This window comes from Gavialis gangeticus, unplaced genomic scaffold, assembly GCF_001723915.1.
Source record: "Gavialis gangeticus isolate Ggan-Ray unplaced genomic scaffold, GavGan_comp1, whole genome shotgun sequence".
NCBI lineage: Eukaryota > Metazoa > Chordata > Crocodylia > Gavialidae > Gavialis > Gavialis gangeticus.
In genome coordinates, this window is record NW_017729001.1 from 5,669,681 (window position 1) to 5,683,133 (window position 13,453).

At 50.5% G+C, this 13,453-nt stretch overlaps 1 protein-coding gene across 1 annotated transcript in view; it reads right to left on the reverse strand.

The window, feature by feature from the left end:
• Window positions 1-421: 421 nt before the first annotated feature.
• Window positions 422-13,453, reverse strand: part of GATSL3 (GATS protein like 3) — a 35,181-nt gene continuing 22,149 nt past the window's right edge. Inside the window, exons 3-9 of the mRNA XM_019506746.1 lie at window positions 8,450-8,643; window positions 7,120-7,252; window positions 4,363-4,486; window positions 3,905-4,018; window positions 3,435-3,517; window positions 2,534-2,628; window positions 422-1,554 (exon numbers count right to left, since the gene is read on the reverse strand). Of these exons, the coding sequence (XP_019362291.1) occupies window positions 1,489-1,554; window positions 2,534-2,628; window positions 3,435-3,517; window positions 3,905-4,018; window positions 4,363-4,486; window positions 7,120-7,252; window positions 8,450-8,643 (809 nt within the window). The 3' untranslated portion in view covers window positions 422-1,488. The remainder of the gene's footprint in view (window positions 1,555-2,533; window positions 2,629-3,434; window positions 3,518-3,904; window positions 4,019-4,362; window positions 4,487-7,119; window positions 7,253-8,449; window positions 8,644-13,453) is intronic.

The window sequence follows — 13,453 nt, forward strand, 5'->3', positions numbered from 1 at the left end:
CTATCCCTTGAAATCAGCATGATAAAGAACAATTAAGCTCCTGGATACCTCTTTGTAGATCACAAGTGTTGCTACAGCTACTACCCTGACTACTAAAGGCAACATAGGCTGTTTCATCTCAGACCTCTTGGACACATGCTTCTTTCCCAGCACCACTGCTCCAATCGAGGGAATTCTTGCCATCATTCACTACCAGCAGCTTTGCACATTTCCACCACCCTCCCTTCACACAATGCCCATTCCCTGAAGTAGGCAGCAAATCAACCCAAGATCCTTTGGAAATGGGATTGTTTAGCACTACCCTCATGGCACACACCCCACCCGAGGGCAAATTGGGAAGTCCAGAGCATACCTGTCAATCAGCCACTTCACCACCAGTGCTGAAGACAGTGGATTTACTGCTTGGAATACAAAAGATTAAAAAAAGTGTAACATTAATTGCAGCTAGCCAGCCCTAGAATGGCTTTAAGGCCATGGAGGAGCTTAGCCCACAAGGGGAAGAAGCTGTCCTAACAAGCTTTCTGGCCCTCCTTGCCTGGGAGGGCACTTCTACAGTAAAAGGTCAATTTAGGGACCTTCATCCCCTTAGCTTAATTTGCACATGGGTTTCTATATTGGAAGCAGCATGTCTATCCCAGGCTCTCAACATCAGGGTCATTAACGCTACATGACCCAGAGCAACCCATTTCTCTCCACACCCTCGACCACGTAGAGAGAGACCACCACAAGCATCCTTTTCCACAGCAACCCAACGGCCAACATGTCTCCTCGTGCAAATCAGCCACGGCCTCCTACTCACAAAAAGAACATGCGTCTTTGGCCATATCCACTTTGAGATGCCCACTAGATAAAGTCTAGGAAAAGTAGACCCAGCTTAGGAAAAGCAGATGCCTGAACCTGGCATCACAAAAATCTGGAGAAATTAAATATAGGAAGCTCAAAGCAACTGTGAAGTTAGCTACAAAAGTAGTTAAAGAAAAAAGAGTGCCCAATTGAACTGAGCTGAGAGAACTCATCAAGGGGTGTGCAAAACATCTCTCCCTAGTACCAGTTCCTAGTGCATCATGTACTGTGCTCCCTGGTTCAAGACAGGATGTGGGGACAGTGGGGATAGAAAGGGTGCTGAATTAGGCAATACTGAGCCTGCAAGAGGAAACAACTGGAGTTAGCTCATGGGATGCTCTGGGAAGAATTGAGAGCTCACACTCTTGCAGAGTGACAAGAAAACTCTCCTCTTGGAATCCACCTGAAGACACATGTCCCTCTGACCCACATGTCCCTCTGACCCCACGTGCAGCAGTTCAAACCACTCTCCAGAAGCCTGGAAGATTAACAAGAGGCCCAGGCCAGCCGTCTGTGAAACAGGAGTGGAGTGTTCTCTCTCCAGTCCCATGAACACTCGACAATCCCACTGCGTTGTGTCAGGCAGTGAACTACACCCTCATCTTTCCAGATGGGTGTTAGAGCACAGAGGAGACACCATGCCAGTTATCTGCCACTCTCCTGGCGTTTCTGGAGCACTTCAATGACGCTGCAGATGCCTTCCTCTGGGACCTGGCAGAGAGAAAGCAAGGCCTATTATTACCAATGCCAATCCTTGATACAGGCTACATGTCTGCTCTGCAACTGTAGGTCACCATCTTTGCTGCCACCAATTGGGCTTGGAAGATGGGAGCTGGAAAGATAACTGGACAAATGTCTGAGTTGCTGCCTAGGCAGTTCCATAGGGAATGCTCTAGTTTCCCCATTTTAAAAGGGCATCCAGGTCTGATTTCCCAAGCTCTCCTCTCTCAACTTGGCAAGGGCAGCAGTTCTTACGCTTCTCCTACCCTCATGCAACTTGGAGAAGGTGCTTCATTACTTTAGGAAGGAAGTGGTAGCCAGGCAGGGTTCACCCAGACCAGACTTCACCTCTTCTTTCAGGCCTGCATGCAGAGTTGGCACAGGCAGCCCATACCACCACAACAGCCAAGTGCTGACAAACCTCTTCCTCTCCCCTTGAGGTCCCTCCCACCACCCCCAGGGCCTCTGCATCACCACAGGAGTAGTTTCTCACACTGCAGAGCAGGCTCAGAGCTTATGCACAAGGGAGCGGGGGCCAATGGGACTCATTCTTTGAATGAGATGCATTCCAATGCCTCCCACTGCGGGCAGTCACCACACAAAGGGGAACTGAACCCTGCACTGGTGGGAGAAGGACCAGACTGAAGTGCCACCCGGCATGGAGTCACTCTAAGCTAGGAGACACAGTGAGTAAGGCTGGCACTGTGCAGATATGAAAAGTCTAGGTTTAAGGCCAACGGGGAAAGCCTTGTTCAGACAGTGCAGGTCAGGACAGCCTCACTTCTGTGGAATGTCTGGTCCTACAGCCTCCCGATTGGGCTCTCCCTTGCACCCACCAGCTGCCAAGGCTGGAGGAAGTGACTCCAGTGAGTACAAAACAGCTCACCAATCAGGGACAGGAAGTTAGCCTGCTAGCATCATTCTCATTCCCTTGAGCCTTTTCAGTCTGCTGGGACATAAGCTGACTTACCAAAGCATGGTCAAAGTTAAAGGTACTGATGTAATAGGCCGATATGTCTGCATCAGCCAGGGGCTCAGCAATCTGAGCTACGATCCCACACTCTTCTGCAAAAGGGGAAGAGGGCACAGTGTGTTGTCAGTGTGCTTGAGAAGCCTAAACAGTGCTTGCCCCCACACAGCTCAATCATGTCAGCTTCACCCCCGTGGCCTCTAGATATGTAGCTGCTAGACTTGTACTTAAGAACTCCCAGGGTGACTACTGAGATCAGTTTCTCTTGGCTTACTGGACAGCTGGCACTCAGGTAACTTAAAACTTGCCCCTCTGCCACTGAGCATCAATAGGAGTACAAGTCTGGAAAGAAGGAAGCAGCAAGACACATGGTCTCACTTCATGTATCATTGTCATCTGGACACTGGTGAGGTGAAGGATGGACAGAACACTAGCCAAGGACCTCAGTTCTTTGCTCGGATGTGGAATTCTCCTGCAGCCTTAGGCATGGCACTTCATGCTTATTTATACTGTGGCTGTGCCATATCCCAGCTCAACTGGTCATGCCCACACCTGCTACCACATTCCAAAGGCAGAGATATGCCTGCAGAACCCCTCCATGTGTCTGCAGTATTTGAGGAGCTGCCAAGCAGCTTTACCAGCACACTTCTGGGTTTAGAAAGTGGCCATAGGCATGCATTGACAGGCCATACTGAGGGACAGCCCTGCCAAGATATGCTGCAGACATGCATTCATCTGGGCTCAGCTCTTCACTAAGGCAGGCAGGGCTCTTATTCCCATTTTCACAGATATGCACCAAAGGACTACTGTAGTACAGATGGAGGCTCTCAAGTATCACATGACAGGGGCCATAGGAACATTTAAGGGAGATGACAGATGATGCTGTGAAGATTCCACTTACCAAAACCCAGAGGCTGCCCACCAATTCTCACCATCCTCCAGAGCTCGCCTGTGGAGCTGGTCAGCAGCAGGTTTCTGGGGAACCTACCAAAAAAGAAAACAGCCAACAAATAAACCTGGTCACCGAGTACATTATCCCTACCTTGGGCCTCAGGCCCCCAACAGCCAGTGCCCATACCCAAGAAATGCTACCCCCTATAGGGTCCTCCACCCTCCTGCCTGTTCCAGTCACAGGTCTGTAATTCCTGACATCAGTGGCCTCCCTTGCTAAATGCTTTACCCATCTGAAGGGCCCACCAACTGACAGACACTGGAAGAAGAAAGGGAGTGGATAGGTACCAAGGAGAAGAGCACACACCTCAGAAACCCCATGCCCACAATCAAGTATTAAAGCATATAGGCAGAATTTTGTAGCTTGGAATGCATCAGAGACCTGGTACATGGTTGACCTGCATCCCAGAGGATACCTACTTCTTCTGTGTTTCTGCATCCATAACAATAGAGATGTAGCCCTCAATCAGCGAGAAGGCAAAGAATGCAATGGAGTCGAAATCCTGGCTGCCTGGGGCAGCTTCCTTTGGAGGGCTGCAAAACAAAGTGGTGAGAGGGAGGGGTGGAAGGGGCAGAAGAGAGGTTAGCCCCAGATGCAGGGATACACAATTGCCCTGCCCCCCCATCCTATCTCATCGTGAAGCAGAACACAGCTGCCAACCCTTGGCTTTCCTGGACAGCTAGTGTGGAGCCATTTGTAGGATCTCCTCTGTTGGAGTTAACAGATCACATTGTCAGCATCTCAGATATAGGAATAGCCCATTATTCCACATTGAGGCCAACTAGTGCAGTGCTCACCCCAATGGAAATAACTTCACTGGAAGGTGAAGCTAAGGCCTTTCTTTTCCTTCCCAAGAACAGCCCCTGCAGCCTCCTACCTGTGCGAGTAGAACAGGACATCCATAAGTGTGGTTGCAATAGCTGGCAGGGTGTCAGGAGCCACAGTCAGGATGCAGAACTTGTTTTGAGGACTCTGCACAGGGTGCACGGTGGGGTTTGCAGCTGGGAGGAGACATAAGCATTAGCACAGTCCAAGCACCAGCCGAGCAGTCCTCCATAAGCACTACAAAAGCTCCGCACCATATATCTGAAGGGAACAGCCACACACAGCACCAAAGGGAGATGTACTTTGCACTGTGCAGTGGGTGACTGGGAATACCAAGCCTCCTAGATGCCTTAAGTCTCAGCTAATCTGAGTAAACTCATCAGGGAGCACTTTGCCTTGGTGCTTGCAGTTGGCACATCACAGCAGTGCCACCTTGAGGCCACACTGGGTAGGAACCAGCTTTCCTGCTCATGCTGGGGGGAAACCATGAACAGTCTGGATTTCAGTAGCTCAGGGGTGGGCAATTATTGGGGCCACAAACAGTTTTGGTGAGCTGTCACTGGCCAGGTCAGTACTGCAGCACCCCTCACCCTGCCACACAACAGCTCACCAAAACCCCCTAAGCAGCCCCATCTTGTCTGCCTGGCCATGTGCCCCTGGGATCATGTAGCAGTGACAGCACAGGGCCAGGGCCTCGGGCAGAGCCATGATCCTCTCCTCACAGACCAGTACTCATCACAAGGGCTCCTCCAAATCCCAGCTCCGACCCTCATCCCAGCAGAGCCGTGATCCGCTGCCTGCACACCCATGACTGGCACCAGAGTGATTCGTGGCTCTGTCCCAGCCCTGAGCTGTCATTGACCCAAGAATCCCAGCCTCACCTACTCATCCCACTCCTAAACACAACTCCCCCATCCCATCTGCCTACTGACACACCCTACCCACATGGGTCCCACCCTCAGCAGTAGGTGTGGAGCAGATTTGCTGGGGTGCCTGGCCAGTGGGCCCAGGGCTGGCAGGGGCTGCAGCCAGGAGCTACTGGGAAGCAAGTCCAGATGCCATGTCACCCCAGTCCCACTACATGCCCAGGGGTGGTGGGACTCACCATGTGCCACAGCCCAGGCTACCCCCTGGAGCTGGCCTGGGCTTGGCTGAGGAACCTGCCACAGTCCAGATGGAGTGCGGGGGGGGCATGTGAACCACCTGATTAGCTGTTGGCACTGAAGTTTTCAGGCAGCCCAATCAGCTATTACTGCGGTGCCAGTAGTAGATCAGGAGAGCCCATGATAGGCTCCTCTGGAGGTGGGGGCAAGTCCCCCGGCTGGAGAGCCTACCTCTGAAGGCACTCTGTAGATGTGCCAGTCGTGCACATGCCCAGGACACTCCATGAACATGTGCACACAGCTTTAGCTGGCACCTGCTATGAGCTGGGGCACAACAGGAATCAAAGCTGAGGTGCTGGCACCATCTAGCGGTGGATGTGCTACTAAAAATAACTTTTTATCCCATATGCAGAATATTAATATAAAAGGTCTTATAAATGGTTACAAGGCTCACCATTTGACCATGTTGAGGACACTAGATTTTGTATCATAGCTCCTATAAACAAGCCAATAAAAGGTTTGCTGGATGGCCATAAGCAACTGCTGTAATTACTTGACTCTAAAACAAGGTTATTTTCCAGGGGAGGGGGAAACAGTGGGGCTTATCCTATACTTGAGTACCAGCCCAGGGCAGGTGGGAGCTCAGCTCAAACTTGTGGTGTGCCACTTGTAGGAGGGAACCGTGCAGTCTGCCCCTGCTGTCTCAACTGGCCATTTGCCTCCCCACCCCTCAACTGCACCCCCCACTTGCTTACCTTGAGCTCTGGCTCTGTCCCCTCCAGCTCCAACCCAGCCAGACCCAAAGCTGCCGCTGCAACTTCTGTCTGGCTGGGCCAGGACCAGGGCTGCTGCCAACTACCCCAGACAGCAAGTTGGGGAGGGAGAGAGGAGACAGGAACAACAGGACATGGGGGATGTGTCCCTTAACCCCCCCCCCCCTTCCAGCCCACATATACACATACACTGCTTTCCACACCACAGCAGTGGGGGATGATGAGAAAACAAAAAATTTAAGATGACAACCCTCAAATAACCAGATTTTGTATGTGGAACAAGTATAACAAAATTTAAAATTGATTGTATACATGGAAATTAAGGGGGGCGGGGGGCGTTTCTTAACTTCAAGTAGTCTTAGATTCAGGTAAATAATAGAGACTGTCGATTAGATCATTTAAAAAAAATAAATAAATCAAATCACCCAAGCATTCTCTGTAAGCCACCCACAAATGGAAACTTAAAGTGACCACTGCTGGCACCCCTTGACCAGCCTGCAGCTCTTTCCTGACCTCTAAACATTTCTGCTGTCTATCATAAAATTTGCTCTATGAGAAACTGGCCCCATCAGCATGGACTGTGCTGGGCTGCTGTCTGTACTGACTTCAGAAGTAAACCCATGCTTGATTAGAAGTGACAAGGTCCTCGTTTCTTGCCTGTCTGCACACCAAAGGAACACAGGGAATGCCACTGTGAAGCATAACACAGTAGACGCAAAGAAAATACACTTGGCCCACTGCAGTGCCAGCCTTGCAGTAAGCTTGTTCCCTTGGAGTGTTTAACGTGATGCTGGGCATTCACCATTAAGGCATATGCATTGCTTCTGTCTGTTGGTCAGGGGACAGCCTGTGCTTCATTATGGTGTTCCTGAGTAGCTATTTGATGTAGACATTTGACAAGTGTTAGATGGGGTCCGGGGGGAGGCAACTTACCAGGCTTGGGCTTCAAGAAGCCATTGCTCACATCATCACAGTTAACAGGAACAGACTCTCCATTCACTTCCTTGTAAATATCAAATTCTCCTGCCAGTGTATGGATCACTACTGGCAGGTCTTTTTCCCGTACCTGAAGGGGAGGAGAAATGTTTCCTTGCTCATGCTTTAGCTTAGCCTCCACTATCCCCCAGAGTCTACTGGTCCCCTCTGCCTTCCTCCTGCTCACACACTGAAAGAAGAACCAAGATTCAATAAGTTCTTTAACCCAACTGACCCATCTAACACATTTCAACTAAGCACCTTGCATCACCACTGTAGACAGAAGGAGGATCCCTTTAGGACCTCCCTTTTTGTTACAAGACTCACCCTTGTCACCCTCAGAAGAGCATTCCACTACTTAACACCCTGAATCACAACCTGGTGTCCAGGAAGTGAATACATTCATCTGACTATGTAGATCAGGAGCATCAAAATCACCAGGGCCCACAAGCTAGAGTGGCATGGGCTGGTCCACAGGCCAGACAGCCCCCCCGCCCCCAGCATACCTGATCTAGCAGCCACTGCAGCTAGTCTGGGATCTGCACAGCATGTGGTGCAGATTCTGGAGTGGTCAGAATGGGTGCTGCAAGATGGCACCATCTAGTCAGAACAGCAGGTGAACTGCTTGAGGTAGCCACCCCAGCCAGACCACACCACACGTGGTGCCCACCCCAGCAGCTTCAGGACCTATGCTGCATGCAGAACCTGCAGGTGCCATGTGCCATGCAGGTCCTGGGCCAGTTGGAATAGGCATTACGTGTGGTGGACATCACAAAGTGGGAGCCATATACAGTGCAGTCTGGCCAGGGCAGGCAGTGTGCAGCAAAGCTGCCACTCCAGCCAGACTAAGCTGCACATATTGCTGATTCTAGACAACTAGAGCAGCTATCAGATGAGGTATAATGGGGACGGGAAAAAAGGGGTACATGGGCCCAATCTGGCCCTCAGACTGGCCCCATGCCACAGATGTGCATTGTGCCCCAGGCCTGAAATGGCCTTTTAGACTGGCCCCATGCTGTGGGTATGAACTGTGCCCTGTGTGGGTCTGATCAGATTCAGAGGCAGCACTGGGGGCTAAATGGGAGGGCTCTGCAGACCAGATCCAGCCTGTGCGCCATACTTTTGACAACTCTGCAATAGATGAATGGTGCAAAAGCTCTGGTTATTGTTACTCAAATGCACCTCTGTGAAGTCGCTTCCCCATCTTCTTCCTTAAGGCCAGATAGGGGCCTCCACTCCTACCCTATACCCAAGAGGGCTTACTCTAGATCATGGGCATGGGACTCACCAAGATGAAGTCTGTCTGGTAGGTAGACAGCATCAGCACTGAGACATTGTGCTCTGCCAGCGGTGCAATAACTGACTTGGCAATCTTTGTCACTCCTGCAGCCTGGAAGCTGGTAGACGATCTGCCATTGGATAAGACGTTGAGCACCAGCCAGGTGGAATCCACCACCTGCATGAACTCAGATGGAGGCAGCTCTGAAATACAAAGAGGCTGTAAGAATTTTTGCAGGGGCTCTGCCTCCACTTCAAGACAGTATCATGAGATAATGTCACGTCACTATGTTACCTGGCATATAACCCTCTCTCCCCAGAGCTTCAAGTATTTTACAAAAGGTGGTTTGATGTTATTGGGTTTGTTTACCATTCAGAAAATTGATATACATTATATAGAGGAGGTGCTCAGTTATTCTGCACTAGCCTCTGGTTTTATCTTAACTTACTTTTGAAGTGGACTGCAAGGTACTCCTGGGGCAGAACCCGAGTGGCTACATGGGTAGTTAGAGCAGAAGTCACCATCTTGGAACACTGCCCTCATGTATGTGGGTAAGCTTCAACTAACATTACACTCACGCTCCATGTCTACTTGCGGTGTCCCTAACCATCTCACTTAGTTCTCCAGCCATTGCTGTTCCACATCCTGGCAAAGCTTTCTGAAATGGGATTCTGGGAGGTTCTGAAAGGTCCTCAAAGCCCTGTGGGACGGCACTGAACTGTTGCAGGTTACATGCATCCACACTGACTTAATTCTTTCTGGTGCCAAGACTACTTGAGACTCAGCTGGTTCTTTACACTGCTTCATGCATCTGAGTTTGACAGCTGCTGAAACACATGCAAGCCAGCAACTGCTCTCTTTAGATCACTGGATTTCTCTACTATATGACAGACCAACAATTCAGTACTGAGTTGAGAACACCTCCCTGAGTTTCTGACCCCAAGCTGTCCTCTCCAGAGTGCAACACTGCTCTGTACTGCCTGGTTCTAAGTGAATCCCTGCTTGGCCCAGAATTAAGCTTCAGCAAGAAGAGGACTCAAAAGACTAGTGCTGTTCAAGCCTACCAGGCTTTAAAGGGCATTTATACATGTACTCCAAGAGGTGGGGGGTGTGCTTTAATTAGAGCAGCTCCAAGAGCCATATCTATATAAAGTACCTGGAGCATCATGTGCATCAGCATCCCTGCGCTGGAAAACTGCAACAGGGGTGTTTTAACTAAAGCTCAAACAAGCTTTAGTTAAAGCGCCCCATGCAGGGACGTTGATACACATGATGCAGGAGGCTGCTGGAGCATGGTAATTACCAAACTCCAGACAACTTGATTAGTTGAACTTGTAATTACAGTGCATTGGAGCAGCCTCTGCATGTGTATAGGTGTCCTAAAGCAATGCACAGTGGCGAGTTCCCTGGCAAACAGGACAATCTGGACTAGAGCAGGAGCATGACAGCTCAAGTAGGAGGTTAAAGGAGCTGAATGTTTAGACCCCAGCAGGGTCCATCCTGCACTGGGATGTGGTTAGTGGGTACCAGAGATATGCCCAGAACAGTGCTCTCTAGCCTGGTTACTCAGGAGGCTGGCATGAAAGTCGTTCATTCCTACAAGTAACCTGCAGGGAAAAAATACTCTCCCTTTCCAAGCAGGGCAAGAATGGAGAAAAATGGCAGCTTGTCAAAGGAGAACATAGGAAGTCTGGAGAGCACAGGCAGGTAAGCATTCCCCACTTGGCTACAGTGGGGATTCATGGGATGGGGTTGAGAGTTGGGATGCCTGTGCATGGCTTCCTCACAGCTTCAGACATAACCGTACAGCCAGTTAAGCCATGCCAGGGGATCGTACAATTGCTCCCAATCCCTTAAGCAGGCTGTTCAGCATGGCAATGGTATTATTGTGTGGGAAGGCCTGTACTCAGTCACTAGTAGAGTGGGTCCTCCCCACAAGGCAGCTGTCAGTGCTGCCAAAAAGCAAGAACTCCCAGTGCTGCCAAGAGCATGGAACATGCCCGGCTCCCAGTCCTGGAGCCAACAAAAGCAAGTGCTACACAGCACAAGCTGCAGTCCGTTGTGCCCCAGCCAGCTTCTAGGGCAGGGAGGCTCTGCAACACTTGCTCCTTGGCATCTCCAGCAGGAAGGTCACTGCCATGCAAGTACAAGCACCCACAGCAGGTGCCAAGGCTGCTCCCCACACCCAGCTACCTTTCCTGCCTGGGACACTTCCCAGGGCTGGAGTTCCTGCCAGCAAGCTTCCTGTATAGTTGCAGCATTTCCAGCAGGAAGCCAGTCCCTGTATTTTAGGTTGTAACAAGGCAGCTCTGCTGAACTGAGGGAAAACGAGCAGGCAGGCTTGGGAGCCATTGAAAAAACAGGGAGCATCACAGGAGTCCATAAAACTTCAACGACAAGCATGAAAGACCCTCCCTTTGCCATGCAGCAATTGCCAGCCTGCTGACAGGAGAGCCTACTGAAGCTGTTGCTCTAGTACAGCAAGTGATATCAGTTTCTCTAGTCCTGATTTGTTAAGGCTCACCAGCTCCAAGCACTGTACTAGCAGGACTGGGACATATCAAGGATTCTCTACAGGCAACACTGCTGCCATGAGTGATGGCTTGGTTCCAACAGCACAGCAAAGCACACATTACCAGTGGCAGCACTTGCTAGACTGAATCAACTGTGCCTGGTGCATCTTGAAGGTTGTATGTCCAGCTCTGCAAAAATCTTAGGACACTGAGTCATGCCCCAAGTAGCCAAAAGGAATTCCAGCCTTACATTAATTAATTAGTATTTTACAAGTCATCAAGTGTTTTACAGGTCACATGAGCCCAGAATTCAATTCCTGCCCAGGGCAGGGGGTCGGACTTGATGATCTGCTCAAGTCCCCTCCAACCCTACATCTATGAATCTGCCTCCGGTGTCTGAAGGATGCTGGGAAGCAAGACACTGAGCAGCAACAGTAGGAAGAGAATCTTCTAACCCAGATGGTGTGCAGGGACCCAGCTCAACGCAGATCAAGGAAGAAGGCTCCTTCAGTCTCCACCAGGATCAGGCCCAGTTCAAGGCTGCAAGTGGGATTGGGTTTGGATTCAATACAAGTAAAACTGCACAGAATAGATGGGGAGTTTATCCTGTAGTCCACTTACGAAAAGACAGGTTCTTTGTGGGTTTTGGTCTCAACCAGAGCAAAACATAGATTTGGATAAAGGTTTTCAGATCTCATCCACAAAGATATCAAGCAAGCCCAGCTTCCAGGCAGATGCTGAAAACCAACTGCTCCAGGACATGTCAAACACCAGACAGCGGTTTATTCATGAAGAGGGTGGCAGGCTGGACTTTCTCCATTGCTGTATATGTTGTTCACTATTGTTTCAGTGAAAGTGTGACATGGTTATAAGCTGACAAAAATCAGTTAAAATGGGTGTTTTCAACTTTTTTATAACGAGTGTATCCCTTCTGTCTCAGTTTCAGCTCATGTACCCCTTTGTATTTTTTCTTGGGGGGGGGTTGGCAGATCGAGGCCCCTGCGGTAAGGGAGGGTGGGGGGCTGGGGCAGGCACTGCACAGCCAGAACAGGGCATGGAACAGAGCTGCAAGTAGCTCATGCAGGGGGCACAGGGAGGGGGTGCAGCTTCTGTCACTGCATGCACCATGGAAGGGCATGGGGGGGCATGTGCCCCCAGATCCGTGTGCAGGGCAAGGGAAGGCTGCCGCTATGGGCTGGAGCCAGGGCAGTGCCAAGCTCTTCCTAGCGAGAAGCGGAGCCAGGCTGTGCTCAGGGCAAGCAGAAGCAGCACTGGGAGGGGGTCTACAGGAGGGGCTGCAGCCACTCCAGAATTCGCAGTAGCCCCCACTCCCAGTGCCACCACTGCCTGCCCCAAGCGCAGCCCAGCCCAGCCCAACACCCCATTGGGAACAGCCCAGTACCACCCTGGCCCTAGTCCAGTGGCAGCCTGCCCTCACCCTGCATGCAGATCTGCCTCCACGCACCTCTCATGCCCTCCCAGGGGTGCAGTGGGAGCCCCACCTACCCATGCACAGCTCAGTCCTGTGCCCCACAGCAGCTGGGCAGCCCCATTCCCTCCCCCAGGGCCTTGATCTGCCCCCCTCCCCTCCTCAAACCAACTAACAAGCCAGACCCAACTATTCTCCATGCTCCCAGGCTGCGCTGCAGCTGTGCACATGCATACGGTATTTAAAAATCAGCCACATCAGTTCTGCGCACCCCCTGCAACCTTTTTAAGAACCCCTAGGGGTACGAGCACCCCCAGGTGACAGCCAACAAGTTAAAACAATTAATGTACTTGGTCTTTTCACAAGCCAAGTGCTTCTCCTCAACAACAAAAGAAAATCTTCTGGGTTCTTTTGCTCTCCTGGGCAAGAATTTATGTAGCTGAAGCCCTGGAGGTCAATAAATCAGGGACAGCCCCAATCCAGCCTTAAGCACAGTTGCAGCCCACAGCTTTCACCAAGTAGAACTGGGACAGCCACCCCACCTGCTTCATCAAGACCATTCCACAGTATAGTGTTATTCCACAATAAAGCATTACTTATAAAATGCCAGAAGGAACAAGGACCAGAAACAAAAGCAATCCAATACTTCTGGTATCTAATGGAAAACTATGCAGAAACAGCAAGCTGAATAAAATCAAACCCTGACCAAACCCAGAGGCTGTTTGCCAGAGCTGACCTACTTGACCCCTGAGAGGGATTCCTCCCCCAGGATTCAGAGCCCCTGTTCCAATAAGGGCACAGTTTTGTTTTTCAGATGGGAAAACAGAAGCCTATGGTCTCATGCATTGGGAAAGCTGGCTGCATCTCCAAGAGGATACATTTGGAGATTCTTCAGGACCAACCCCCTAAACCAGTGGCTTTCAACCTTTAGACTAGGTTGTATGAGACTCCAGGCATTCCTAGGAACATACCAGCTTAGTTTTCGGGGGGGGGGGGGGGGGGGGGGTTTTATAAAAAAAAAAAAAAAATGTCCTGTTTGAAAAAAATTAAAAAAAGAACAAAAAGGAAAAA